The sequence below is a fragment of the Paramisgurnus dabryanus genome, chromosome 2, assembly GCF_030506205.2.
Source record: "Paramisgurnus dabryanus chromosome 2, PD_genome_1.1, whole genome shotgun sequence".
NCBI classification, from domain to species: domain Eukaryota; kingdom Metazoa; phylum Chordata; class Actinopteri; order Cypriniformes; family Cobitidae; genus Paramisgurnus; species Paramisgurnus dabryanus.
The window spans coordinates 20882874-20910640 of NC_133338.1; the positions used below are offsets into that span (position 1 = coordinate 20882874).

General features: G+C 37.6%; 2 protein-coding genes across 5 annotated transcripts in view; one reads left to right on the forward strand and one right to left on the reverse strand.

The window, feature by feature from the left end:
• Positions 1–3704: 3704 nt before the first annotated feature.
• On the reverse strand, positions 3705–7945 carry fis1 (fission, mitochondrial 1). Its single transcript, XM_065248614.2, has 5 exons — positions 7826–7945; positions 7171–7303; positions 6935–7011; positions 4357–4462; positions 3705–4148 (listed from the first exon to the last, which is right to left on the reverse strand). The coding sequence occupies exons 1-5, from the start codon at positions 7868–7870 to the stop codon at positions 4048–4050; spliced, it is 462 nt and encodes a 153-aa protein (XP_065104686.1). The 5' UTR covers positions 7871–7945; the 3' UTR covers positions 3705–4047.
• Positions 7946–8639: 694 nt separating this feature from the next.
• Positions 8640–27767, forward strand: part of gigyf1a (GRB10 interacting GYF protein 1a) — a 34645-nt gene continuing 15517 nt past the window's right edge. For 2 of the 4 annotated variants that reach the window (XM_065248615.2, XM_065248616.2), the window contains exons 1-12: positions 8640–8858; positions 16139–16672; positions 16829–16891; positions 19210–19339; positions 22678–22791; positions 22958–23072; positions 23156–23264; positions 23445–23638; positions 25639–25865; positions 25953–26073; positions 26443–26622; positions 27348–27493. In XM_065248615.2, coding sequence (XP_065104687.1) covers positions 16857–16891; positions 19210–19339; positions 22678–22791; positions 22958–23072; positions 23156–23264; positions 23445–23638; positions 25639–25865; positions 25953–26073; positions 26443–26622; positions 27348–27493 — 1371 coding nt within the window. In that variant the 5' untranslated portion in view covers positions 8640–8858; positions 16139–16672; positions 16829–16856. The remainder of the gene's footprint in view (positions 8859–16138; positions 16673–16828; positions 16892–19209; positions 19340–22677; positions 22792–22957; positions 23073–23155; positions 23265–23444; positions 23639–25638; positions 25866–25952; positions 26074–26442; positions 26623–27347; positions 27494–27767) is intronic. The other 2 variants (XM_065248617.2, XM_065248619.2) reach the window with 1 other exon arrangement.

Consider the following 27767-nt stretch of genomic DNA (forward strand, 5'->3'; position numbering starts at 1 on the left):
TCCGTGCTCTTTATACAATATACGTCACAATCTTTACAAAGCCTCCTACTGGAAGCTACTTAATCATGATGATGGTGTGATAAGAAAAAAAACATGGTTATCATAAACCAAAGCGGGGTAAAAATGACTTATTATCGAGCAAAGTGTAGGAAGAATCCAATTCAAGCATCCCCTTACTCTGCCTTTGTGAAAAAAAATCAAATATGTATAAAAATTCAAGAAACAATTCTGCTTTCCGAGAGTTCACTCGGATGTTGCCACTTACACTTTTTTGTCGGCATTTGTTCAGATTATAATTAAAAGGAGCTAAACAGAAAATGAGTATCTTCTATACCACCTCAGCAGTGCCTTCGCCTCCATGCCCACTATAGAAAGGGTTCGTTAATTTTAACACATTGATTTGTGTTAAAGTATGTAAGACAAGAACAGGTATTGGGTATAAAATACTTTTATAAAAGGTTTTGATCCACTTAGTGTATATGTGTAAACAGTGTATAAACAATGCTATGTAAACTGTATGAATTGAAGATTTTTACAAGTGTCACCTTTCACAAAAGACAGAATTTAATTTCAATCAGGTCACAGAAATGCCTACAGAACGAATGAATAACTAGGTTTAAATCTGCCACGACACAAATTCTTCATTAATGTTTAATGACATTGAAGGAAAAAAACGTCCATCTCTGAAAAAAGATGATGTTAACAAAAGATGGCTCACACAAGATCGAAGTTCATGTGACAATAACCAAAACTGTCAAATTTGACAATAAGTATCCAGAATATTGTGAAATCTTTGAAACTGCGTGAAGTTTATTGATTTTAAGCATTAACAACAGGTATTAATAGTTAGCTGGCTAATGATCGCTGGACAAAAGCCTATGAGTGATTAACTAAAAAAATAGCAAAGTGTATCTTGGAAGATTGACATGAACGTCTCCAAATCGATTATAAGGATGTGTAGATGCTAAGGGTTTTTGGCAAAGGTTCCTATAACAGAGAAACTATGTTATGCTAAAAATACCTTGAAATAAAAGATAAAATATTATGTATAAATATCTTGCTTACAGACACAGAAATTAACCCTCAATCAACACTTTATCTACCTATCGGTCTCTGTCTTTTTGTCTATGCAAAAAGGCTTAAACCCATATATACAACATTAGTAACATCATTTTACAACATGGACAATGTTTGTTTAACAATGTTCAACTCTTTCAGCTGTAGTGAGGATAAAAGTTTTTTATTTAGGTGCTTCTTCCACTGTACTATATGTCTTGCGTGTGATAAGCAGATGTTGTAGGTTTTAAAGGTCAGGTTTATGACTGGCTTGTTTGCTATAACTTAACTTTAATTATTCTTTTAGCTAACACAATCATTTTTACACATGTGCATCTATATGTAATGATGGCACTTTTGATGACTGGACGTTTGTAAGGTCTATACACAGCTTATTCTGTGGAACAAACTTTTGAGGTTCTTCAATGAAGCAGCACCCGAATAAAGTTTGGGTTTACACCCTGCTCTACCACAGCTGCATTTAATTGTCAAGTGAACACAAAGAAGTTCACCAAAAAAACAATAAGTAGAATTTATTTTGCACAAAGTTAAGTAAAATTACACTGTAAAAAAATCTGTTATATTAACTTGTATACAATTTTACTTCTTTAATGGAATCTTCCTGATTTAATCATGTAATTACCTTTTTTCTTTACATATTATTATATACTATTATTGTAATGAGCCAGGAAGAAGAGACTGATCTCAGTCTCTCTCAGTCATTGCTCATTGAGTGAATTAACACAAATTATTGTATCACATACAGTCTAAACACAACCATCACTCTTCTAAACAATGAAAAAAACTCAAAGGAGAAACAGAAACTATTCTAAATCTTAAAGATAAATAAACATTAAACACTAACAAGTCTTTCATTTTTGGTAAAAAGATGTGACCTATACACTTATGTCTACCAAAATCATTCATGGTTTCAATATAATCATGTAATATAAAATGATTAAGTTAATTTCCTTTTACAACTACAAGTAACAAGTAAAGTGGATAAAATCAAGTTGAATTTACTCAATAATGTGTTCATTTAGAATTACTCCAATTACTTACATTTTTTTTTGTTATTTTTAACTCAAAGTTTGTTTAAATAAAACAAGATTCCTTTTTAAATTTAAATACTGTATTTATACATTTGATTTCGTTAAATCTACTTAGGCGTATAATAATTTTTTACAGTGTTGTTTAGATACCTGATATCTGTTTCATTTGAGTTGTAAACCAAACTGCATGCCTATTTCCAAGAGCAGGTTTAAGCTGTTTGTTTTCCATATTAACTTGAAAAAATTATAATTTTAATAAATTAACCTGGTAGAATATTGGCTAAATTTAAATACAGATTTCTGTTACTCGATCACTCTAAACATTCTGGGTTGTTTCAGCTCATGGTTGGGTAAAATATTGACAAACGCAACCGTTGGGTTTAAATTAACCTATGGTAGGTTGTTTCATCACATGGTGGTGTCAATTATAGACAGTTTTTAGGTTAATTTAACCCACATTGTTAAAAAATTTGCAGCATTTTTGTCAAATCAACATATTTTTGTTACTTTAACTTAAACAATTTAACAATTTCAACTTGATTTTATAAGTTATGTCAACTTTTAACTTCATACTGCATGGGTTTGTTTATATTTACACCCATGCTAAAACACCCCACCATTGTTGAGTGCATATTATGCAGGTTTCTGACATTTTTACACATTTATTTGTTCAATAAATGACAAATTATTTTTCTTTAGCTTCCATTAATGTTGATCAATTTTTGCATACAACGCAGACTAGTGATTTTTATAAGACAGGCGATCAGATGGTAAGACCAGAGGATTAAGATAAGAGTTGATTTTTAGATAATGCAATGTCTTTTTCCAGAAATGAGACAAGCTCATACGTCAAACGTCTTGTCTTTACTTGGCTGCTTTGTCAGTTAATAAGTAACCTCAATATTGTGTTATAAAGTGATGCTACTAATGGTAACCATAAACTCCACCGTTGTAAAACTGAGATGTGATAACACATGCCTCACACTGTGTAATAAACACTCGGATGAATAACGTGGGAATAGCGAGAGGGAATCGTCAACACAGCACTGATGCTATTATCATGATCTTTCACAAACACATTTTTAAAGAATTTGTTACTTTCAAGGCCAGATAGTTGTTGATTTAAGTTGTTGTTGATGGTCCTAGATCTAAGAGCCTTTGAGCTAATGATGCATGAGAGAAACTGACACAGTGAGTGACTCTTTAACCAGAGCTAAAGAGACCAAAAGAATGTAATAACCACAAATCAGTTGGACTTATTAGCTCTGAGAAAGGTTCCCACGCTATGTCAACTTATCAAGTCAAAACTTAAAAAAGTAGGTTGAATTGACTTGCATAATGAAGTTGTTTAAATTTTTTACAGTGCACTTTTAATAGGTTAACAGTCATTTTAATTACTGATTAAAAAAACCCACATTTTGTAACTACCCTTCCTGATTTCTACTTTTTTCCCCCACATGTCTTTTTACTATAGAATATTTGATTACATTTATAGGCCTGAATATCACAATTACATATTTCTGTAAAGATGCAGTGATCAAATATCAATTCATGTGTTTCAATAGCAACATCGGTGGAATAGTATAAAGCAGGATATTAAAGAGTGACACATTAATGTAGTTTATTAAAAACTTTCCATACAGATTGGCATTATTGAAAATACAATTAAATAATACAAATAATAAACGGATGCTTTTATGATAAGTCTTAATATTAATACAGAACCTTATATATTATATAGCAAATAATCAAAAGCTGTTATGTGGTGTGAAAGAGTTATGTGGGTTTAGAGCAGTGAATTAAGTGAATATTTATACAAAGTTTACATCAGAAAATAAAAGCAACCAGTCCCCATGGTTTAATGTGACGGGATGTTCAAAATATTAAATCTCTTCAGGAGACGAGTTGGAATCAAAGTGCGCTTTCTCAAGAAACCATATTAGGACTTTGCTCCTTTAGAAACTGCCAAACCAATAAGGCCTGCCAATCCTGCCACACCTAATCCAATACCGCCAACAATTGCCATGCCTACCAACCCATCTGAGAAAAAAATAGGGAGAGAGAAAAATATGATTGGTTTACTGACAATAATTTTATTAGCTTTTACTTTGATTTTATCAACGGTCATAAAATGAAATTGTCATCTATGTGGAACATGAAAAGGGAAATGAATTATTTCATGCAAATCCTAAATAACAGGCTACTGAATCAAGTGTGTTAGTCTGGTTGAAATTATGTTGATTCACACCTTTTCTTAGTGCTTTGTTGATGAGTGTTTCCAACTCCAGGGCCTGTTTGTTGCTTGGTTCATTCTTCAGCAGTATACGGATGTATTTCAATGCTCTCTCATACTCCTAATTGGAAAAAATGGAAGCAGCAAAGGAAGCGCTAAGAAACCAAAATATAGCGAATTTAAACAGTTACTAACTATAAGTGAAATAATGTGTCTGTTTCTGTCTATGTTCGTCTCCTATAGTACTATACTAAACAAATAAGTTGAATCAATAGTGCTAAATTATGGAGACATCCAAAGAGCCAAGTCCATCCAAGCTTTTAGGAGACATCATACCTTGTAGACATTCTGTAAATTAAAAGTAAAATCCAGAAGCAATAATACCCAGCTCTTCAAAGAACAAATAATATTAATTTTATTTTAATTTTCATCTGTGCATTAAGGAAGAAACAATGTCATGGTTGTGACCAGGGGCGTCGCTAGACCCCTTTTACTGGGGCACGTGCCCCAGTGTAAATCTTTTGTGCCCCTGTGTAAATCTCAAGTTTACATTTTAGCAGTTAACTAGTTTATTCCTTTACAAAGACAATCGCGGCAAAACGGATCTATATGCAATGTAGTTACCCAATTCACGTTTGAAAAAGCGACGCAACAGTCGCACTGACGCGTGCACGCCTCAATTCATGTCCGCGTACGGACATGAATGAATGGGTGCGCGGACGCGGACATGAATTGAGGCGTGCACGCGACTGTTTTGCCGTGCGCAGCCGCATACAAAGTACACGCGATTGAGTTGGTTTATGAAAACATGGCGAGACTAAAGTAAGTTTCTAAATAATAATGAAAATCTCATTGACGCATGTGATGGACATCAGAAATGTTTTGTGCAAAGCAGGAAAAGGGAAGGAAAAATGAGAGATGATGAATTTAAGGGAGTAAAGACACATAACATCCTACCCTGTCAGGGCTTAAACATTAGAGGGAAAATTTCAGGAAAACCTCTGTCAATAGTCTATAAAATTGAATTGTTCACATACAAAAACTGTGTTATACTGTTCTGTATTTTCAGATATGAAATTAATATTTAGTTCACTAGCTCTAGGTCATTACATAATCAGTTAGCAGTAACTAAGATAGATTTTTTAGTAGTCATAAAATGAAAATATTCTTAAAAATAAAAAAAGAAGTTATTAATCATTGTTATGTAAAATGCAAATGTGCATAACATTTTTTTCTCTCCAGCAATTATTTCCAAACATTTTATGCCTTAAGACATGTTATTTATGTTGTATATATGTATATATGAAGATGATACTTAAATATTTTTAAATAAGTGTTTGTCTTTCCCAGTACTTGTTGCAATGTTGGAATAGTGTGTTAAGCAAAGGAAATTGTATCTTGCACACCGCAGGCTTTCAAGAAAAAGTAAAAAAAAAAAATGGGGGGCCTGTGCCCCAGTAGAGCTTTATGTCTAGCAACGCCCCTGGTTGTGACATCTCTCTGTTACAGATGTGACAATTCTGAAAACTGCACTTTCCCAGCTATAGAAAATTTTAATATAAAACCTTGCATTGGTATTTAAGCTGCCAAATATTGACACCTGAGATATAGTAGGGCTGGGCAAAAAAAAATTATTTTACGATTAATCGTTTTTTTGGTGGTTGATTAAAAATCGATACTCGAAGGCCACAAATCGATTTTTTTTATATGAAATAACCTAATCCTGTTTGATCAAGGAATGCGACTGTTTTGACTTTTTCCAGCATACATTTTTCATCTTGCATCAAAATCGTATTGTATTTAACATAATTGTATGCATTTGAAAATTAGAGATGGGTTCTGTTTTGTGTACCCAAGTGTACCTAAAATAAAAAAGTGTAATATACAGGTTTATATAGGGCTGTGCAAAAAATCGTCTGCGATTATTATGCGCGTGTCATCAGTAAAGCCGGTTCAGTGATTAGTATAAAATCGCCATCAGCTGCTTTCAGATGGAGCGGCATTTATTACACAGACCCGTAGTTCACCGAGAAGCTAGGAAAAATCGGGTTCATAATCGAGGAAAATCGATTCCGATTATCTATGCGATTTTGCCTAGCTTCTCGATGAACTACGGGTCTGTGTTATAAATGCCGCTTCATCTGAAAGCAGCTGATGGCGATTTACTTATTATCACAGAACCGGCTTTACTGATGACACGCGCATGATAATCGCAGTCGATTTTTTGCACAGCCCTATATATATATATATATATATATATATATATATATATATATATATATATATATATATATATATATATATAAAGTATTTGTATTAAATCTATATTCATTAAGTTGCATCGAGAGTATAAAAATCGGAATCGAACAGAGAATCGAAATCGAATCAATCCGGAACATCTGAATCGATACCCAGCCCTAAGATATAGTATGGTTTGTTTTTATGGTAAGGAATTGTTTAAACTGATATTCCACCATCATTACACAACGTCACTGTTTATAATAAAAGTGTTGTATCAATAACTTGAGCACATACAGTAGATCAAACATACACCAAAAATACAAATTGTTCACAAAAATGGTACCCCACTCACCTTAAGTCTGTAGTTTGCAACAGCAAGGTAGAACAGATAGTCTCTCTGATCATCCTTTTTGCTGGCATGAACCAGTCCTGTTATAAAAAACAGCATCAAATTAAATAGATTTTAAAACAAAAATGACAAAAGTTTAATTGCAGCAGGACAACACACAAAACACAGGATTTAAGCAGTTTAATTGCAGAGTTTATCTGGACATGACCTGCTAATAGAAGACATGGCAAAGCACTGACCTTCCAAATGGTGGATTCCTTTCACAATATCATTGGTGTATTTGCTCCTGACCAAACACCAGGCGTATTCAAAAGTGGTTTCTTTGGAAACTGGCCCTTTAGCCAGTTCAGCGTTATACTTCTGCTCAAATCTCTGCAGAATAAAAGCCACGTGAATGAGTAGGAATTAAAACTATTACATCAGTCAGCGGATGATGTCAAGATCATGTGCTCACCCTGGGCTGGGTGAAAATTTTATATTACATAAACTTTAATATGAGAATGATTATCTACCATTTACCTCCAAAAATCAATTCCTATTGAAATAATTGATCAAAGAGCATGTGTCATCAAATAGCATTGTTACTAATAAAACCGATGTTTCTTATTGTTATATACAGCAGGTTATATAACATTAGATGTACTCTTACATACAAATGTCAAGTGTACCGGTTAAGTTGAATAAATCAATGGAGAAAGAGTATCACGTCAGAGAAAGTTCAATGTTGTCATGTTTTGATGATGATGTAGGCTGTAGCATAACTGCGTCAGTCAACACCAAAACAATAACTTACTTGATTTGTATATGTTTTATATGTAATCTTGTCACATGAGTTAAATGTAACTGATGGTTAATCGATGATAGTTATGAAGTAAAACCGTAACATAAATTTACCTTTAGATCTTCTGGTGCGACCAGATCTGACAATATCTCTTCCATGTTCGCGAATGAAACGTCTAGCACGTCTACTTGTCAAAATAAAAGTCCGAGAGTTAGACTGGTTTCCTAAAAAAAAAAAAAAAACACAAGTATGATTTAACAATAATGGTATTATATAATTGAATACCATATCCATTTATACCATCATCACTTATTATTATCACAACATCCTCGTGGATGTGCAGCACCAACTGTTATTTTGTAGAAAGTTATATTCTCTGCCATGCCTAACACCGCATTTGAATCGACTTTATTTACACAAGAAACCTAATTACCAGGATTTCGCTCATGCATACTACATAAGTTTATTACATTGTACACAAGCAAAAGGAACAATTATAAATCTAGTGCCCCCAGAAGAGGCTTGTTCAACTTCATTCGGCAAAAAAACTTCCTTCGCGGGCACAGAATCGACAAGCAGATTACTTCAAAGTAGGCACTTTGACGTCATACACCTGTCAGTTCCTGTGGCGCCACATTAACTCAAACAAGTCTGCCTATGTGGTCTTTGAGGTAGAAACTGACGTCTGAGCTGATTGTGAAGGGTTGTTAAAAATTATTTTACCCTCAAGGTAAAGTGAAAGTTCTGGAAAGGTACTTTATTCATCAATATGTTTGTATTCCCATCCTACACGGATTTGTGAAACAGCAAGGCTTTTATTTTGGAAAAAACAAATTTTTAAGCTGCCATTTATGACTTCCGTTAGGGGTCGCTGTCTTCACGTTCCTTTTAAGGCCACTGGCCTCTCCGGTCACGTGGTATGACCGAGTAGGACAGCCATCTTCCCTAAAACACAAACAACAAGAGCGTACTAGACATCAACACGCAGCGACCATTGGCGAGAGAGGGAGAGCAAAAAACGGTGAAACACGATTCTCGAGGAGGAGCACAGAACACAAACAATTGCACATGCATCCAAAGTGAATATAATAGACTTTAAAGGGGCGACTGGACAGTAAAAATTGCATCGACGGCTCCAGAAATACGGTGAGCAACTATGTGTGTTTATCCTTGAATGTTTGTAGCGTTAATGGCAGATGGGTGTTGCATTAAGTTTAATGTAGACTGTTGGAATGGGAAGGGCAGCGTGTGTGCAAATAGCGCAAGCACACGAGTCAATGAGCTACGTTAATTGACACATGCATGAGTGTGCGGAATGAAGTTGTGTTGTTTTAGCTTAATATGGGTTGTGTGTGTTTTGTAAGCCAGCTATGGTTGTGGGTTGAAGGCCACGGGAAGCAGCGGAGTGGAGTTTGGAGGGGCGCCGCGTGCACAGGGAGGGGGAGTGTGCATGCGCACACATTTGCCTGCACACTCCCCCTTTCTGGACACGCGACGCCCATCTAAACTATTCTAGACCGTTCAGTAGTGGACGACGACAACGACACCCACTTGATTTTGAAGGATATACGAAATAAGCTCAAGTGTACAAAACGGGCATCTTTTCGAGCTGTATGGTTCCTTTTAGCTATGTCAGGTCAAATCGAAACGGCGCAATGGCGAGTAGATGTTGCTTCACACCGCTAACATATTTAGGTTGCTTATCAAGGGTCTTCTCAGTCATTTCTTGCCCTAATCTTTGTGTTTGACAGTTGCTTGAATGAAGATTATTGCAATGTGTTATGTTAGAGGACCTTGCTACAGTGCACACCTCTTAGAGACATACTATCGTAGTACATGATATTTTATTTTGCAAATGCTTCAGTGGAAGTCATGTATATGCAGTTAAATGTGTGCATTTTTTTCTAAGTTAAATAGTGATGTTAATAGTTTTTTTACATGAATGATTTAAATATTGTCCACGCCCCTTTTTCTGACATGCATCATCATCATCATATAGTGTACTTTAGGCGTATTTATAAAAGCCAGACGCGTGAATTCACCACAGTAAAATATTTATCCTGACAGTTTTTCTGTTGCTATGATATGTGTAGGTGCTGTGATTCCATGGATATCTTTGGGATATCCCCATTGGATATTTTTTTTTCTATGCCCATATTATCTTCATTTAAAGTTGTAGTGCAGATGTGTCTGTGATCTTAGAGAGATTTTGACCTGACCGAAAAGCACACGCAATGCCTACTTTTACAATTGTTTTGTTTACAAACCTGATGTACCAAACATAAACCAACGTATAGGGGTGTTTTCCCGGACAGGTTTAAGATTAATTTTTTTTAAATGACTTATCTGTGAGCTTCATAATGTTTTTAAACATGTGGCCTCATAAACTTTAATCAAAAGCGCAAATCTCCCCTCCTCGAAACAATCTCTTTCTACTTCCAGTTATATAGTATGGCAGGTGAGCGGGGTCTGGAAAAAGATTACAGCGATTAGCAACATGACCCAATCAATTCACAATGGACAGATTCAAGTCCAGCCCTACCTTTTTTCATTTTTAGAAGCTGTTTCACTCAGATATACGTCACCACGGGGCAAATAAGACAATCGCTAATTGTTGTGCGTAGGCTATGCGTAGGCTGTCCATTGCTCTGTGTAGCCTGACGCGCACCTTTTATTTTATTTTACACACCAAAAAATTCACAGCGCATCCTTACTATGTGTATGGCAAGCGCTCTAATTGGTCCCACAGCGATTTTAGGAGGATGGTTTGCATATGTAAAACTGCGCAAAACTTTATTTGTGCAATGTGCGGATGTCAAATGATCAAGTTTTCATGTAAACGCTATCATATGATTTATCAATCAGAATGATTTCATTCCGATGGAGGCAAAAGGTGTCCATGTACAGAGCTAGTGACCTGGGTCGCCAGTAGCAAACAATGGAGAGCGCTCTGGCGAACAAACAAGTATTTACACCATTTAAAAGCATTTTATTGTGTTCTATAAAAAACGATCATATCGGCGGCATTGTGTCTGTGGCATATACCCTGATACAGATATATCTGCATTAGGCTCAGTTTGGCTGGCAAAACGATAAATCAGTCGGCTCTAGTTAGGCTTTGTCAGTACAAGGTGTTTTGAAACTAAGTCAGCTCAAATACTCATTTAAGTCTGGGACTAGAATAAACCCCGTCCGGGAAACTACCCCATAGAATTTAAAATGAGTATTTTTTTAAACATGTCTTTTATTTTGATCATGTTTCTTAAAGGAATAGTCTATTTTCAATATTAAACTATGTTATTACATTAACTAAGAAGAGTTGATACATCCCTCTGTCATCTGTGTGCGTGCACGTAAGCACTGGGGCGCGCTGCGACACTTTGATAACATTAAGCTTAGCCCCATTCATTCAATGTTATCAAACAGAGATAAAGTTAGAAGTGACCAAACACATCAACGTTTTTCCTATTTAAGACGAGTAGTTATACGAGCAAGTTTGGTGGTACAAAATAAAACGTAGCGCTTTTCTAAGTGGATTTAAAAGAGGAACTTTATTGTATGGCGTAATAGCACTAATGGGGGTACTTCGACTCGGCGCAGTAACACCCTCCCTCTCCCATTATGAGAGGGAGAAGGGGAGCGGACTTTTCGAGATGGTCCTCACTGCGGAACACAACATCCAGGGGGCGGGGTTGGATCTAGATCCAACTCCTCCCACTTTATATACTTTGTTCCGCCAAATGAACCAGTATATTTGCGTTGTTGCAGCCCCCAATTAGTTGCAACTTGTGGTCGCTAGTGTTAATTTCGTCAGACGAGACGAAACGAAATATGTTCGTCAACGACCTTTTTTTCCATGACTAAGACGAAACGATGACGAGACTACACACATATTCAAAAACGCTGACTAAGACTAAATTAACATGCATTTTTGTTGACGAAAAAAGACTAGACTAAAATGTTTTGGATAAAATAAAAACTAAGATAAAATCTCTCTTCATTTTCGTCTTCAATCGTCTCTACTACATTTTATGCAATGAGGTCATATTTAAATGTGAATTCATTCATAAAAAGACTGCGTGCTCTTATTATGAAACTGCGCGCGTCTGTCATAACTCCAGACAAGCTCGCGCTGCTGAAATCTCCATACTAAGTGTTCACAATGTAACATCCATTAGCAGTTAGTCTACAAACGTATTACATATGAGAAATATTGATATGTTTCCATCGGATTTTTGTAATTTTCATATGGTTTTTCAACAATTGCACGCACACGCAGCGCAATTCTACTATGGAAAAGGCATACGCGATCAGGTCAGTAAGAGTCTCGTGTGTAAAATGAGCCCACACACATTATGATTAATATTTCACAAACTGCTAAAAAGTTTAGCATTTTTTCAGCATTGTGAAGTTTTTCAGTTTTGTGTCGTATTCTCGTGTACCTGTTGTCTTCAGTAACTTAGACGGCTTGTCTTTCTGATCCACATTCGCTATTTACCAACATTGTTGATAATCTATACCTTATATTATTCAAGTATTCTGAATGTACAGTATATTGTGAGGACAAAAGCTTATTATTAGTAACTGATCGCTGTCTGGGTGCTTTCCTATCGCCCATCACTGAATGAATGGTGACGCAATTTACACGCAATAGAGATACGTCACCGCCATTAACAAAGTTGCATTCAACAAAAATCATTCAACAAGTGTAACCAATATTTGAGATGTGTGTAACCCTATTTGACTAAAATGGTTATCAGAAATAATCTCAGAAATAATTTATTTTTAAAAAGACAAAAATTTTTTAACTAAAACTTGACTAAGATATATTAAGTCTTCTTTTGACTAAAATTACCCTAAAACTTCAAATAGCCCGGGCTTTTATTTTCCCAAACCTATCGTCACACCAGGCGTCTAAAAGAGACAGGCGTCTATAAGAGACAGGCTTTTAATTTAATTGTTCCAGCATGACAGCAGGAGGTTACCACATATTACGTTTTATTTATAATTTGAATGTGTTTAACAAATTAGTTTGTGTAAGTATAACAGTCTTAAATTATTGGCAGCATAAATAAAGAAAATGAGGATATGCTTTTTTATTGGTTGTTGCGTGAAATCTTACCCAGATACAACAGTGCTATTTTCTGATTGGCTATTGTGTAGCCTCTTTCTTTTTTTTTTGGATGGGCTCGCTCGACTAGAACTCCAGGGGAGACGGCTTGATAGAGAGAGCAGTGCGGTCAGATACATTTTGGGCGCTGCAGCATATTAAATATGATAAATAGTGTTTCCGCGTGAGAAATACAAAGTGTGGCGGAAAAATCCCGACTCTCCCGATTGCCACTTCGCTACTGTCATCATCACTTCAAACCTGACGACGAACCTTGTTGTGTTTTCATAGTGATGAGTAACGGAATAACTGCGTCTGTCACGTGACATCTACCAGTAAGCAAAACTTTAGCGTGTGCAATCTGCACCATAGAACTAGCTTAAACAGACGATCTGACGGGTTTTAGAAGATTAAATACAGCCCGAAACTAAAAAAACAGACCAGGCCTTTATTTGAGACAGACGTTTATTTACCCAAACCTGTCGTCACACCAGGCGTCTAAAAGAGACAGGCGTCTATTTGGGACTCGGCTATTATTTGAAGTTTTACGGTAGACTAAAATAACAAGACTTTTAGTTGACTAAAACTAGACTAAAATGACGAGACTTTTAGTCGACTAAAACTTGACTAAGATACCTTGAGTTGTCTTTTGACTAAAACTAGACTAAAATGATGAGACTTTTAGTCGACTAAAACTTGACTAACAAAAAATGATATGCACAAGACTAAGACTAAGACTAAATTAAAAATAGGTGACAAAATTAACACTAGTGGTCGCCAACGTTTGCTCTTATCAATTTAAGTGTACGTTTGATTAATAATATAGTTGAGAAAGATTCATAATTTAGAAAGTATCACAGTTAGGTGTAAGGAGAGGTACGGACATGTTCCCGACAGTTTGATATCACTGAAGGGATTTATTTGTACATTATCCCACTTATAACACAGCTATTCCTATACGAGTAAATATAAAAACAAATTTATTTGATATTATTTTATTAGCAAATTAAAAAAATCTACGAGGGAAACCTGTTTCCTAATGGCTGTAAGCAAAGACGCGTTAAAACAAGTTCAAAGTCCATATATATTTTAATAATTATGCAAATTTATACTGTATCCATTAATAGGTCTTAAACTGCATGTGGTAAGATTACTCATAGGCTTACCCGAAATGTTTTACTCCAAAACATTATAGCAAAAAACTTACATTTCACCCTAAAGGCACTTTTATTGTAGTCATAAGTAAAGTTAGTTTTTATGTCAAAAGAATAACTTAATTTAGTTACGACTTAATGCGGAAATGGTAACGCAGAAACACGTGTATGATGTGTCTTGTGGTAAAACTGCCGACCAATGGGATCTCTGGATCGGGATCCAACTCCGCCCCTGGATCTAAATCCAACCCCGCCCCCTGGATGTCACGTTCTGCAGTGAGGCGCTACTGGACTTTTCAGGCGAGTCGAAGTACTCCCAAAAGTGCTATTACGCCATACAATATAGTTCCTCTTTTAAATCCGCTTAGAAAAGCGCTACGTTTTATTTTGCGCTCCAGCGCTTACGTGCACGCACACAGATGATAGAGGAATGTATCAACTCTTCTTAGTTAAGGTAATAACATAGTTTAATATTGAAAATGAGTAGACCATTCCTTTAAAGATCTTTAGAAATATTTTCTGTTTTATGTGGATTAATATTTTTATTGCTTTTAATGTTATTAGACCTAAGAATTTTCTTGCATATACAGATTTTAACAAACAGCTATGGGCTCAGTATTAAATTGGAAGTATTGAAACCATTATACTTAAACGCCTTGTAGACTGATGCTGCCTATTGAAGCTAACGTATTAGCCCAGCTGCCATCTTGAATGGCTCCCCAGTGCGCCCCCCTGCATTTATTTCTACTGAGGAAGGTGTATCCCCAACTACAATCATTGCATTTTGTGAAGAACTTTTGATAGAGATCAGATTCAGAGCCGTAATCAAAACATACACAGAGTTTTAACTGTTTGCCCTAAGGGGATACTTCCAGGTTTTATAATGGCACTTTTCCATTGCATAGTACCCCACGCTTTGGTTTAGTTTGGGTCGGGTCAGCTTACTTTTGGGAGCTTTTCCATTGGGTGCAGTAAGTAGTACCCGATACTTTTTTCGTACCACCTCGGTTGGGGTTCCAAGCGACCCGAGCTGATACCAAACGTGAAGCGAAAACACTGTAGATCACTGATTGGTCAGAGAGAATCGTCACTAAGCGTCATCGTTATAATGTAAAAGATTAGCTTTACCTTTAGTGCTAGCTTGCACTGTCTCGAGGAAACATGTTGTCATCTGTTCTTTGCTGTAAGTTCCCAAACTCCCTTTTAGCGATGAAAAACATCCACAGGTTGAGAATCAGTGACACCATAACAGTTTTTCCAAACTTGCAGTTTGTGGCGGAACATTCGCGACGAGCACATCAGTATTATATATGCTTAAATGCAACTTCAATGAGGCTCAGCGGAGTGCGTCAACTACTGACGCCACGGGTGTTTAAACCGAAACTGTCATGTGAGATAGAGGTAACGTTAGTGATAAACGCGATGTGCAAACATATATTTGTGGTGGCCAATTTTAATTTTGTGGCAGACTGAGAAATAAATAAATGTATGGGAATGCATAAGGAAGCTCTCACTTGTATGATGTCACAGCAGTAGGCAGCGCAAATATAACGACACGCCTAAAATCCCTCCCACTGCGAAGTGCTACCAAACTCGATGGAAAAGCTAACCACGCCAAAGTGAGGTGAGCTGACCCGACCCAAACTAAACCACGGAGTACTATGCAATGGAAAAGCGCCATATGTTGAATAAGAGCGCAACCTGGTGGATAATAGCGGAAAATACGGATTGCGGGAAAAACTTGTCAATGGTGGGGGATGAGTTAAGGTCTTGGCTACGTTGCGATAAAGTGATAAACAAACCAAGCTTTCGCTGTAAAGACGTAATGATTATTCTTCTTGAGTGAAGTCATTAATAGAAACCAATAGTTTTTGTTCTAGCACTTTATCGCTTCAAACATTTGCGCCAAAAATACTTGGTCAGTGTGTAAAAGTTTTTAAACGTGTTGTAAAAATCTGAAAATATTGGGAAGACCAGGAGGTGGGAAATGAACTCGAGTTGCCTGGTTGCACACTTTAGTATGTAGCATGTTGCAGCATGTGCATTGCCTATTAGGCTACATCTCTAACATATCTTACCCGTTGTTAAGTTTACAGTTATATTACTTGTAGTTTATCAGGAGCATTGAAGAGTTTTATGTGGTTGTTTCTTTTATTTTTCAGATAAAGGAGGGAGAGAGGGATTGTTGGAGTAAGGAGGGGGTCACCAGCTGGGACCTGGTCCACACAGCATTGCCAGTACTACAAAAAATACAGGAAGACACGCAGAGAAAAGACAAATACGCTTTTGGGGGGTTATTACTGCTTCTGGCAGCTGTATTATCTACAAATTAGTTAAGTTTTTTTGGTCATTTTTTTATGTTTCCTGCAGTAAATCCCCTTTAGCCGTCACCATCAAATCTGCAATTTTTGCAGTAAACAGGTATTACACATTTTAAGGATTTTTGAAAACATTTTTCGGTTTCTGCTTGGTTTTTATCTGCGTGTTGGCTGAAAACAGAAGAGCTCTTTACCCGCATATGACCTTTAGGAGATTTTGCTTGTCTGCACACAACTTGAATAAGGCAGCTATATCCCTTCTCAGTGTAATTCAGTTTAACTTTAAACACCCACATACACACATACATATACACCTGTTGGCCTTCTCTCCCAAACCTGGTCCAACCTAGTCTCACCTGCGCCACTTCCCTGGACAGGGTAAGAGTAATGTAATAAATTGTTTATTCTATTTCAATATGTCTTATTTGTATACTCTGTATATATAGGCGCAGTGTAATACATTAATTTTTGGACTAAATGAAGTGAAGATTTATAAGAATGTATTACAATGTCCTGCATGCTCATACTTTGTAGATTTTCCCTCTGAGAAGGAAGGAAGAATATGACTGCTGAAACACTTAACTTTGGCCCAGAATGGTAAAATTCTTTTACATATTTACTTTTTTCTTTTTCTGGTCAACATTACGGAACCAGGTTATTTATATGAACATTATTGATAGATTTTTTACAGACAGGGTCACTAGAAATAGAAAGATAGAGGCTGTTTACACTTGGCATTAACGTGCGTTTTCGTCGATCGGATCACAAGTGGACGACGTTAATGCTAGGTGTAAACGGTGTTCAAAACGTTTTGAACGCGTCCACTTTCGACTTCTTTCAACCACATTCAGAGGTAGTCGAAACCCCTTTCGATCGGATTGCTAAATGCACATGTGGTTGAATGTGTTCGAACAGCCACACGCGACCGCCTTCTCTCCGCCCATTTATCTAATCTGAGGTACTAAACACAAGTTTTATGTCTTTTCTGACTTCTGGCGTGAACACACGATGAACAGTGCAATTTTTAACCTTTCATTGATAAAACTAAAGTGGCTGAGCTCCGTAGTTTCGTTTTGAAAGCGTGTGAAAGTTGCGCGATCCTATTTCATCAGTTGCGCTGAAAATTCAGAGAAAGTTTTTACATATACACGTACAAAACACTGTGCAACATGTTTACTTGATAAACAAGCAGCGGACTCCGACATAATATTAGTTTGCGCCCATAAAAACTCATAATTACTCCCGCTCGCGTTTGAATGACAGCAGAGAGACTCGCCCACCGTCTCACAGACCACCCCCTCACAGTATTCAGGACAGAAGCGGTCAAAGTGGACAAAAGAGACACCAGGTGTAAACGTGATGTGTCTCTCTCGTCCACTTGTGATCCGATCGATGAGAACACATCTTAATACCAAGTGTAAAAAGCCCCATAAAGGTCTGATTTAACATAATGCCAGACTTTTGGAAAGTTTTTATGCATAATTGTCGATTATCTGCTGTTGATTTATCATTGTATGTGTGTGTGATGACAATATTATATTCTTCAGGGTTTTTGTATTGTATTACAGAGTTGTGTGATTTTGAAAAAAGTATACATTTTTTTCATTTGTGAACAGCTGGGAGCACATACATTTTTAACTCTTTCCCCGCCATTGATAAGTTAACTTGTGAATTAAGAGAAATAGCTTCCCTGCCAATGACGAGTTTTTCCGGCAATCCGCATTTCCGCTATTATCCAAAAGGTGGTGCTCTTAGCCAACTTATAATACCCGGAAGTATTCCCTTAGGACAGACAGTTCAAATTTCGTGTATGTTTTGATTATGGCTTTGAATCTGATCTCTATTAAAAGTCCTTCACAAAAATTTTATTTTCTCAGCTTTTTGCTCAAAATTTGGTATTATTCAAGAAACTTTTATTGATTTGAATTTGAACCAGTATTGATTTGATGTTTACATTAATATATAATATCTATATTTTTTGAAAGCATATTATCATTTAAAGGCTTTATTTTTACCTGGCTTTTGAAAAAACACATTTTAGTGTTGCAATGGCAATACTGCAACACCGTGAAACCGTGGTATTTTTGCTAAAGGTTATCATACCGCCAGAATCTTATACCGGCCCATGCCTAGTGCACAGATGTTTAAGGCATGCACATTGTGACAAAATGCAATGCATTTCCTTGGCAACATAGTACACTCTCCTGTGTACGTGTAGGTGGCACATGCGGCCAATGTACGCGGGGGTTTCAAAAATTTGTCGGTGCGCGCACAAATTGACTATACTATATAGGCCTTTAGGCTTTTATCATGAACTTTGCCACATATCGTTGCCTCTTTCTTGTAACCACACTTTTCCTGAAGAATCTTCTCCTTTTTCTTAATGTTTTAGCTGGTGTTGGCTTTTTGTTTGGCTTGTCTCATTACCTTTCTTTCTTTAAGTATGTAACACCAGGCAATTTTTTTAACAATTTTTTTGTTTGTTTTCTTATGTTTCTCCAAGATCTGCTCGCACCCGTCATTCCCTCCGTCCCAACCCCCTTCCCTGCCTGTATCTCCTCTTGGCACAAAGTAAATGATTATGCAGAAATGAAGCCGTTTTGGCGTGGTCCTCTACTGAACTAAGGCTCCTCTGTGCATAGTTGGTCTTTAGCCAAAGAAAGTGGATTTTTGGGTTTGAAATGTACAATGCAGGGGTGGTGTGTTTCCTCAGAGCTTTCTTCACAAGCTTATCTCAGCAGGGTAGTGTTTGTGTAAAGTTTAAACGGCAACCAGAGGTACTGAGAGATCCTAAAATAAACCAGGATATACAGCAGTCACCGTTGACAGGGCTGTCCTTGGAGGCTAGCCAAGTGTGGGATTTTTCTCCCGCTGGATCTCTTTTGATCTTGTCTCATCTGATCACTCTCTTTCAGGCTCCGTGCACTTTCCAGTGGAGGCAGTGTGTCTTCCCCTCCTGCCTCTCCTGCTATGCCAAAGTACAAGCTGGCCGAGTACCGTTATGGCCGAGAGGAGATGCTAGCACTTTATGTCAAAGACAACAAGGTGGGAATTGACAAATTGTTTTTTAGACTGTGTGACATAATTATGCTTGGAGCAATAATTATTAAATATAATAATTTACTTTTTTTTACTATTGAGTTTATAAAAAGGTTTTTTGAGAAATCTTAACAGTACTGTACTGGAAGTTCCTTAACTGGCATTAATTGATACTTACTCCAATACAATCCTTTGAGAACCTACACAACTTTATGATGCTTCATAGATGAATTCATTAAAACCTGACTGTCAATGATGTCTACTTTGCTCTTAACGCACTCAAATCATGGGGTTGAATGGAAGAAGTAATGATTAAAGCATAATTTGCTCCCCAAACCTGGCGCTGTTACCAGCTGTGTGTAGCACCTAGTCTGTAAAAGTTGCAGCTTTTTATGAGCCTGTCACAATGAATTTAGGCTTTGTAAACGACTGTTATTGAAAAGTGGAGACGTTAAAAACTACATTTGACCTGAGGGCTAAATCCCAGTCCACGTGTTGGCGTAGAAAGCACTATATCATGTGTCATGTTAAGAGGGTGTTTTCATAAAAGTCTTAAAGGAACAGCAGCAAAAGCCAGCATGTTGAACTTTTAGGGTCGATGAGAGGGTGATTATTTTTGTGCAGAAACGCAAGTAGGAAAATGCAAAAACTATGACCATTTCCCATGAGTTTTTGATTATGATTTTTGAATATTATGACACCAAAGAGGATTTTTTTACACAGTACATTAAAATAAAAAGCATTGTTACATTGTGTTGTAGTTGGGCTTATATCACTCGGGGTTGTTGAGCAGTGAACTGTTCACATCTGGTTAGTCTTTAGTGGTGTTCACATGTCTAATACATGTTTCTACTGGTTAGTTTGAAAATGCAAAAAATGTGTCTTACTGACACAAGTCATAAAGGTTTCCATGGGCAACTGCAGAACCGAAGCTCTAGTGCAACAAAAATAGACTGTACCTTCTGTGACCTAATAAAGCAGTAAGCCATAAAAAGCTGTACATTACAGTGATTTACCTTTCATGTTTTATAAAATGGTGACAATAGCAATGTCACCGATGTTTAATGAATAAATAATTAGTTACAGGTCCAGTTTGGGTTTTAGCGGCATCTAGTGGTGAGATTGCGAATCGCAAACAACCTCAATTTCAAAACGCAAAGAGAAGCTACGATAGCATTCATCATTTGAGGAAAAGTAGGGACGACGTGCTCTGTAGATCAGTTTGTCCTTTTTGGGTTACTGTAGAAACATGGCAGCAACTTCCGTGTAAGGGAACCCGTGATGTATGTAGATAAAAATGCTCATAAAAACACAACTGTTCATTATATAAGGTCTTTATACACCACTGATAATATGGTTACATATATTATAATGCATTTCTGTCAAGAGATCCTTCTTAAAGTCTCAAATTCAAAGTGTAAGTGATGTAAGCTGTTCCAAACCTATAACTTAACAAACCTATGACTTAGCCGCGCAATAGACACAACCTCAAAACCACACCCACCGGTGGGAAAACAATCCATCCGTCTCCATTCATTTTGTATTGCGGGAGGCCGCCTCCTTGTCATTTCTGGCTTATAACAAAAACAGAATAATGCCTAAAAGCTGCTGTGTGACAGGATGTACAGCTAACAAGCTAAAAAACCCAGAAAAAAGTTTTTATATGCTATCGACCCCAAAAAAAGCATTTAAAGACACAAAAGTGGAAACAGGCAACTTTACATAGTACTCCTATTAGTAGAACTGCGCCCACTAGAGGGAAACATAGTCGGCGATCCATTTTGTTTCTCCTTAAAGGCTGAGTTTTATGGCTCGACAGCTTATAAAACTTATTTCTGGGTTTTTTGCTTGTTAGCTGTACATCTTTTCACACAGCAGCTTTTAGGCATTATTCTGTTTTTGTTAGAAGCCAGAAATGGCAAGGAGGCAGCCTCTCACAATACAAAGTCAATGGGGACGATTGGATTGTTTTCCCCGGTGGGCGTGGTTTTCAAATTAGCATAACTGTGCTCTATCTCTATTAGCCACATCCCCCTTTCCAAAACTCCTCCCACTCTAGAGATGCATGCAGAGACTCTTGGTAAACATTATAATCAGATACTTGGCAGGAGAGCAGTAACGTGTATCTATTAAAGCAGTGTATCATCTATCCGTAATATAAGCCTGAACAGTGAACTTTATGATGCAGCTTTTATTGGTATAAAAGGATTAGTTGTTAACAACAGTGACCGCAAAATAATGTGCACCATAAACGATGCTTTTAATCCACTGCTTTATATGGATTGGCTTTTAAAAGAAAGGGATTGGCAGGCATAAATTGCCTTAAAGCATTCTGATAATAAATGTGACTGGTTGCATTATTATTTGCGGTTTATTATCTAGTGTTGTCATGAATGGTTTCATCTTTGTTAAGGTTTTCAGGGTACCCTTTCTAAAAAAATGATTCTTTAAATCGTAATCTTTGTATTTGCCGTGTAAGTGGACCGTTTGGAAATGCCCTTGTCAAAGCACGTCATACATCGTGATGGGACAAATTACATCAGCTTTAAGTGAACGCCAACTGCACTCACATGACTCTCTTCAGTGGAACAATGAAGGATGCAAGCTGTATAATTTTGTATACAAACCTTGTATAATCACTTTGTCTTTGCAGTATAAGCTTTTCCGAGTTAGTGTTATGTCTACCTTGGATTGCTTTGCTAAGCAGAAGTACAACCCTAGCGGGTTCAAGTTTAAAAGTTTCACGTTTGCCTCAGACACGGGTCGGGTATAATAATAGCGGCATTGGGTCTTCTTGGGTAATTTAAAATGAAAGTTTTTGCCGAAAAAAACCAAAACGATTCAAACTATCTTTTCCTTTGAGAGCGCTTGCAACATTGTGTGGCTGGTGGGAGGTTCATTTTTGTTGAGACACACCTATCAATCAATTAAATGTACATTTTAGTGGTTACCTTGATATAGTTGTTGAAAATAAACGGAGCAGCGGGTGAAATTGGTTGCAAGGCACCAAGGTTTCTTTCTGCACGTCAGGTTTGGGTAATAAGGGATTTGGGTCGGGTACATTTCTTTGGATCCGAGAAGACCTCTGGTCTGTGTTAGTATGAAGTAATATAGTTAAGTATAGCCGTAACCTACCTGAAACTAGTGGTACCATAAAGTAAAGTTTTTTGTTTCTTGCATTCTTAAAATGACCTGGCTAAACAAGAAAGTAATTTTCTGTCAATATGCTCCTGTCCAGTGTCCGAGAGTTTTTCCAGTTAACCTGATATTTGTATTCATTTGTATTTCTTCATTTGAATATGCAGGCTAAGCATGAGTCATAGTCACCGACTTTGTGTTTTTAGGTTCCTGAAGAAATGCAGGATAAGGAGTTTGCTGTCATTCTTCAGGATGAACCTCAGCAGCCGCTGGCACTGTTGCCTCTCACTGAGGAGGAGCAGGTGAGACAAGCAGACGAGGTATTTAAGTTTCCATATGGTTAGACATACTTCATGTATTGTAGATGTTTTGAGCCGAGGCAGGCATATTGTTAATGCTAAAAATAAAGCGGCACTCGAGCAGCTTTAATCTACACTGCTCCTGCGGTTCTGGTTGAATTCTTGGTGTTTTGTTTTCTCTCTGCAGAGGAACTTTTCCATGTCTGTCAATAGCGTGGCTGTGCTGAGGCTTATGGGTAAAGCGAGTGGAGTTGCGCCTGCTGGGGTGAACCGAGGTAGAGGCACCGTGCGAGGCGGCCGGGGTAAGATGACCTGTTGATTTAAGTATGTGAATTGTTCACATAGTGACAGCAACACTGAAGTGGGGATCATGCTGTGTGTTTAGGACGAGGAAGGGGCGAGGGTGGGTTCTACCAAAGAACTGGTGAGGAAGTAGAGGGTGGTTTCGGTCGTGGTGTTCGAGAGATCCATCGTAGCCAAAGCTGGGACGACAGGTATTCTCTTTGCTAATTCTCTTTACGTTTTTCCTTTTTATATGCTCTAAGCTGCTTGTATTTTTATTTTTTTAGCACTAAATTCACTTTAAATGTACAGCACTTAGTTCTACATTTATTGTTTATCACATTGTGATCTTAGTGCTTTGCTTTCTCACTGAACATTTTTTTTATTTACAGAGGTGAAAGACGTTTTGAGAAGCCCCTCCGGAGGGAAGGGGTGCGGCTTGGTTTCGAGGAGGCAGGTTCAGTCGGAAGAAAGGAGTTCATGCGCTCTGACAGCGACAACTGGCGTACACTGAGAGAGGAGCAGGAGGAGGAGGAGATGGGAGAGGCCGGAGGCAGCTGGAGACTCGCTGTTGCAAGAAGAGATGGTACACACCGACTTAACACATATGTTAGGTTAAAGGCGCTCTAAGCGAATTGACGCGTTTTAGACCATAAAACATTTTTTGTTACATACAGCAAACATCTTCTCACTATCTGCTTGCTGCCTGTCCGCTGATCAAACTGTAAAAAAACGCGATCTCTGTAGACAGCCCAGGCTTCACAAACGGCAATAACAACATATTGGCCAAACCTAGCACCACAAAAGAAAACAAAGTGTTCCAGCCAATAAACGACAAAAGGGATTTGGGGGTGGGGGTTGGGCGCGTTCATGAAAGCACGGAAGGGAGGGGGAGGAGTTAGCTACGCTTCGTCTGTTTGAAAACAATTCAAACGTCAACAAAAACGTCCTAAGCGAATCTCGCAGATTCGCTTAGGACGCCTTTAAGGATAAATTGATTTGCCAGTGTGAATGTGAAGAGTGAAAATAAGTTTTTCATTTGTATTTTGAGACCTTGCCAATTTAAATATCCAATCAAGGAAGACGCTAAACAGGTGTCAGTTTGCTACTCGTGCACTGTTTGAGAAGATTGATGAGTATGCATATCAGAAGCATGTTCCTGGAAAGCGTAAACATGAGTTCACGTTTTCTTGTACCTGTGCTGACATATAGACGGTTTTAGCAGTAACAACATAAACAAGCGGCTGTCGTGGTCCGCACGTAACTTCCGGTAAACTCTAGGAATAAATAACAACAAAGTTCTTTAAACATAGTTTATTTAAATAACAAGCAAAAAAACAACACATAGATTTTACCTAGGAAACCAAAATATTTGTTATTTTCGACGAGGCATTTGTTCAAGAGATCAGTTTAGCAACTAGTCAGACCATTAAAAAAACGAAACCAGAGGTAAAGTTCGGATCCAGACGTGTATCGCGTCAGCACATGTGAGTCCGATGAAACCGCCTATACACAAAATTATCCCAGTGCCGCTATTATCCTTGCTTTAAAGGCCCACTGAAGTGCCTTGGAATGTGCAGCATCGCATTACATTGGGTGTGCATTATTTTCTTATAATTCAATGGCCCGTCGTCAATTATTCCTTACTTATTACACGGCTCTCTGGAATGCTTGATTCTGATTGGTCAGTTGAGACATTTGCAGGTTCGTTCTTTTCAAATAATAACCGCTCCAAAGTAATAACGCATAGCCGGTACTACTTGTACGATTAAAATCGCTCCGCGCCAAAAAAGATTACTGTTTGGCGCCATCTTGTGACAAACACTGGACAACCACAATTAAGAATGGATTTTGACATTAATTTTAACATGTACGGAAAAAAAACATTTAAACAGTGGGTAGAAGAACGAACAACGACAAGACACAGAGAGCTTACTGAGACTGAACTTGACAAAACAGAGCATGACAGCTACGAAGCCAACACACAAAAAAATACAGAATGGGCATTAAAACTTCTCAAAGACTGTCTAAAAGAGAAAAAAATGGAGACAGACAAGTATGAAGCAGAGGATCTTAATAAGGTATTACGATCATTTTATGCATCTGTGCAAAGTTTCGCGGAAGGATAAAAATGTTAATTTAAAACAAATATGCCAATAAAATGTTTCAATTTCATATTCATGTCCAGTTTTTTTCTTATGTGGCAAGTAGCCGTGTAATAAGCGGGATAATGTAGAGGCAGCTGGTAGTTATCGGGAAATAAGCCCCTTCAGTGTGATACAAGACCTGATCACACTGTCGGGGCTTATTTCCCGATAACTACCGGCTGCCTCTACATTATCCCTTACTTAATAATTTACTATAATAAAATGCATGCAAACAATTATTTACTTGCAAAGTGATGACGTCACACAGCGTGTCTTCTGCCAAATTATGCATAAAATCAACAGCAATCCATAAAAATTAAAAAGTATATTTGCAAAAAAAAAACATATTTGAAATAATTTATTCTAGTAATCTTGACTAAGCACTTCGAAAACATTATATATATTAAATTTAACGAAATCTTTTTGCCTTTCTCTCCAGATGGTGGTCCTCGCTCAGCTGGGTGGCGAGAACACGGTGCTCCCGGTGAAGTGCGCCGTAGGAAGTTTGATTTTGACTTCCGCGATGGAGGGAACGAGGGAGGCCGAAGAAGAGCAGGAAGTGAAGGCGCAGAAGAAGAAAGAGATGGTTTGCCAGAGTGGTGCACAGATGAAGAAGATGGTGAAATGGGAACCTTTGATTCTTCTGGAGCGTTTATGTCTGTTAAGGTGATAACACAATTTCCAGTCTGTTGACTTTTGGTCTATAGTTTTCCTTTGGTAAATTGACACTGTTTTTCTCTTCTGTTATGTTAGAAAAGCCCAAAAGACCCCATTCCAGAAGAGGACTTTGAGTTCCAGGGGTTGGAGGATGAGGAAGAAGATGGTTCTAATTCAGAGAAGAGCAACGGCACTAGAGCAGAGAAGAGTGAAAAAGGTATAAAAGAAATGTGATGCTTAGAGCAATGTATTTTTTTAAACGGGATAGTTCACTTCTAAATGGATTTGAAGTGTAAAATTAGTTAAATATTAAATATGTGCTCACATCTATTCTAATCCCTTTGACCTTTGTAATGATATATAGCATGACACGTTTTATACCGTTCTTGGTCAGTATAATACACGATAAACTTACCCACCCACATGGATTGGTCAGCTGAAGAGGGAGAAGTTGTTTTTGAACATACTTTGATGTCAGTGCAAGTTGTTTTTAGTTAAGAATAGTCTAGGACTAGTTTTAATCTAGGACTAGTTTTGAGCCCTGTCTAGGAAAACGCCCCTATAAGTCTTTTCTTGTTTTTTACAGTTGTGATTGAAACTGCTCTGGCATCTGACAATGAAGTGAAGCCAGTCTCTCCCTCTCCTCCTCCGTCTCTCCCCCCTCCTCTTTCTGTTCCTGTTGTTGAGGCTGTGCTATCTGCTGCCCCCTCTGGCCTGGAGGAGCCTCAACCTTCCCCTTCCATTCCCAGCAAGCTACCAAGTGAAGGTAAAACCCATTCGTGTACGGTTCACTCGATAATGCGTCAGTGGCTGATTCTATAGAAAAACTCCTTTTCACCAGAATACTGAAGCCTTATTGATTAACAAAATGAATTACGCTGTCTGGTGCCATTTAGGTGCAGGATGGGTGCGAGGTCCCACTGCTGTATAATTATAGGCGGCATTGCTTCAGATCCGACGGTAGCTCATCAGGAGCAGGGTTAGTGACCCCTGCCCTATCCTGTATTTGTTGTAATCAGCATTGGCAATTGCCATTTGTTCATTAGTGTCTTTTGTGTGCCTATGTGATTGTATTGATTTAATTGTGTATGTGAACATATCTCCACTTAGGTCATATCTCCACTGACACAGTGTTGAGTGAACTGTACTAAAAAAACGTCTCCAGTTCCTATAGTAACCTTGGTTACCTGAGAGATGGGAACGGCACATTTTCAATGGCTCAAAATAGCACATTATATCTGAAGTCTAAAGCGTGTTTTATAAGTATATATATATATATACCGCTCTTCAATGGCATTGGTCAGTGTAATTCAATATCATTAATACCTTTTCAGGATTCTGGTTAACAGGAGTTTTTACGTAGTTTCAGCTACTGAAGCAGTGTTTCATTTGTCTCTTTGACAAGTGTTTTTTAGTATCATCTCTTGAATTGTTGCTGCTTTTTACTACTTGCATTTTGAGTTTTGATGTAATAAATCATTTTCACTGTAGTGTTATCAGAGGCCATGCTAGAATTGAGCCCCAGTGCCTCCTCCAGTCTGCCTTCATCGCCGCCCTCCTTGTCCTCTGCTGCTACTGACCTCCCACCACTGGGGGGCGAGATTGAGGATGATGAGGGCATGAAGCACCTGCAACAGGTACAGTTTAAAATTTGTAAATAAGTATTTTTATTTCCTACAGAGGACATGTATTTGTTTTGTATTCATTTAGAACCAAGAGCAATATTATCATTGGCTGTACACATTTATGAAGTGCATGATGTTAATCATGCGTTGTTCAAAAATGTTATCAGACATAGGATGGGTTGCACCAAGGATTAGGCTTAAATCAAGGCTTATTTAATAATTCTGTTGCAGCAAACTTGAAATCTTCTTTAAAAATAATCATTTTGATCCAGGTTTAAATTTTACA

Coding starts and splice junctions, on each gene's coding strand:
- fis1 (XM_065248614.2), bottom strand. CDS start 7,870: ATGGAAGAGATATTGTCAGATCTGGTCGCACCAGAAGATCTAAAG. Junction 4,463..6,934: donor TTGCAAACTACAGACTTAAG/GTGAGTGGGGTA, acceptor TTTTCCAATTAG/GAGTATGAGAGAGCATTGAA. Junction 4,149..4,356: donor CAACAAAGCACTAAGAAAAG/GTGTGAATCAAC, acceptor TTTTTTTCTCAG/ATGGGTTGGTAGGCATGGCA.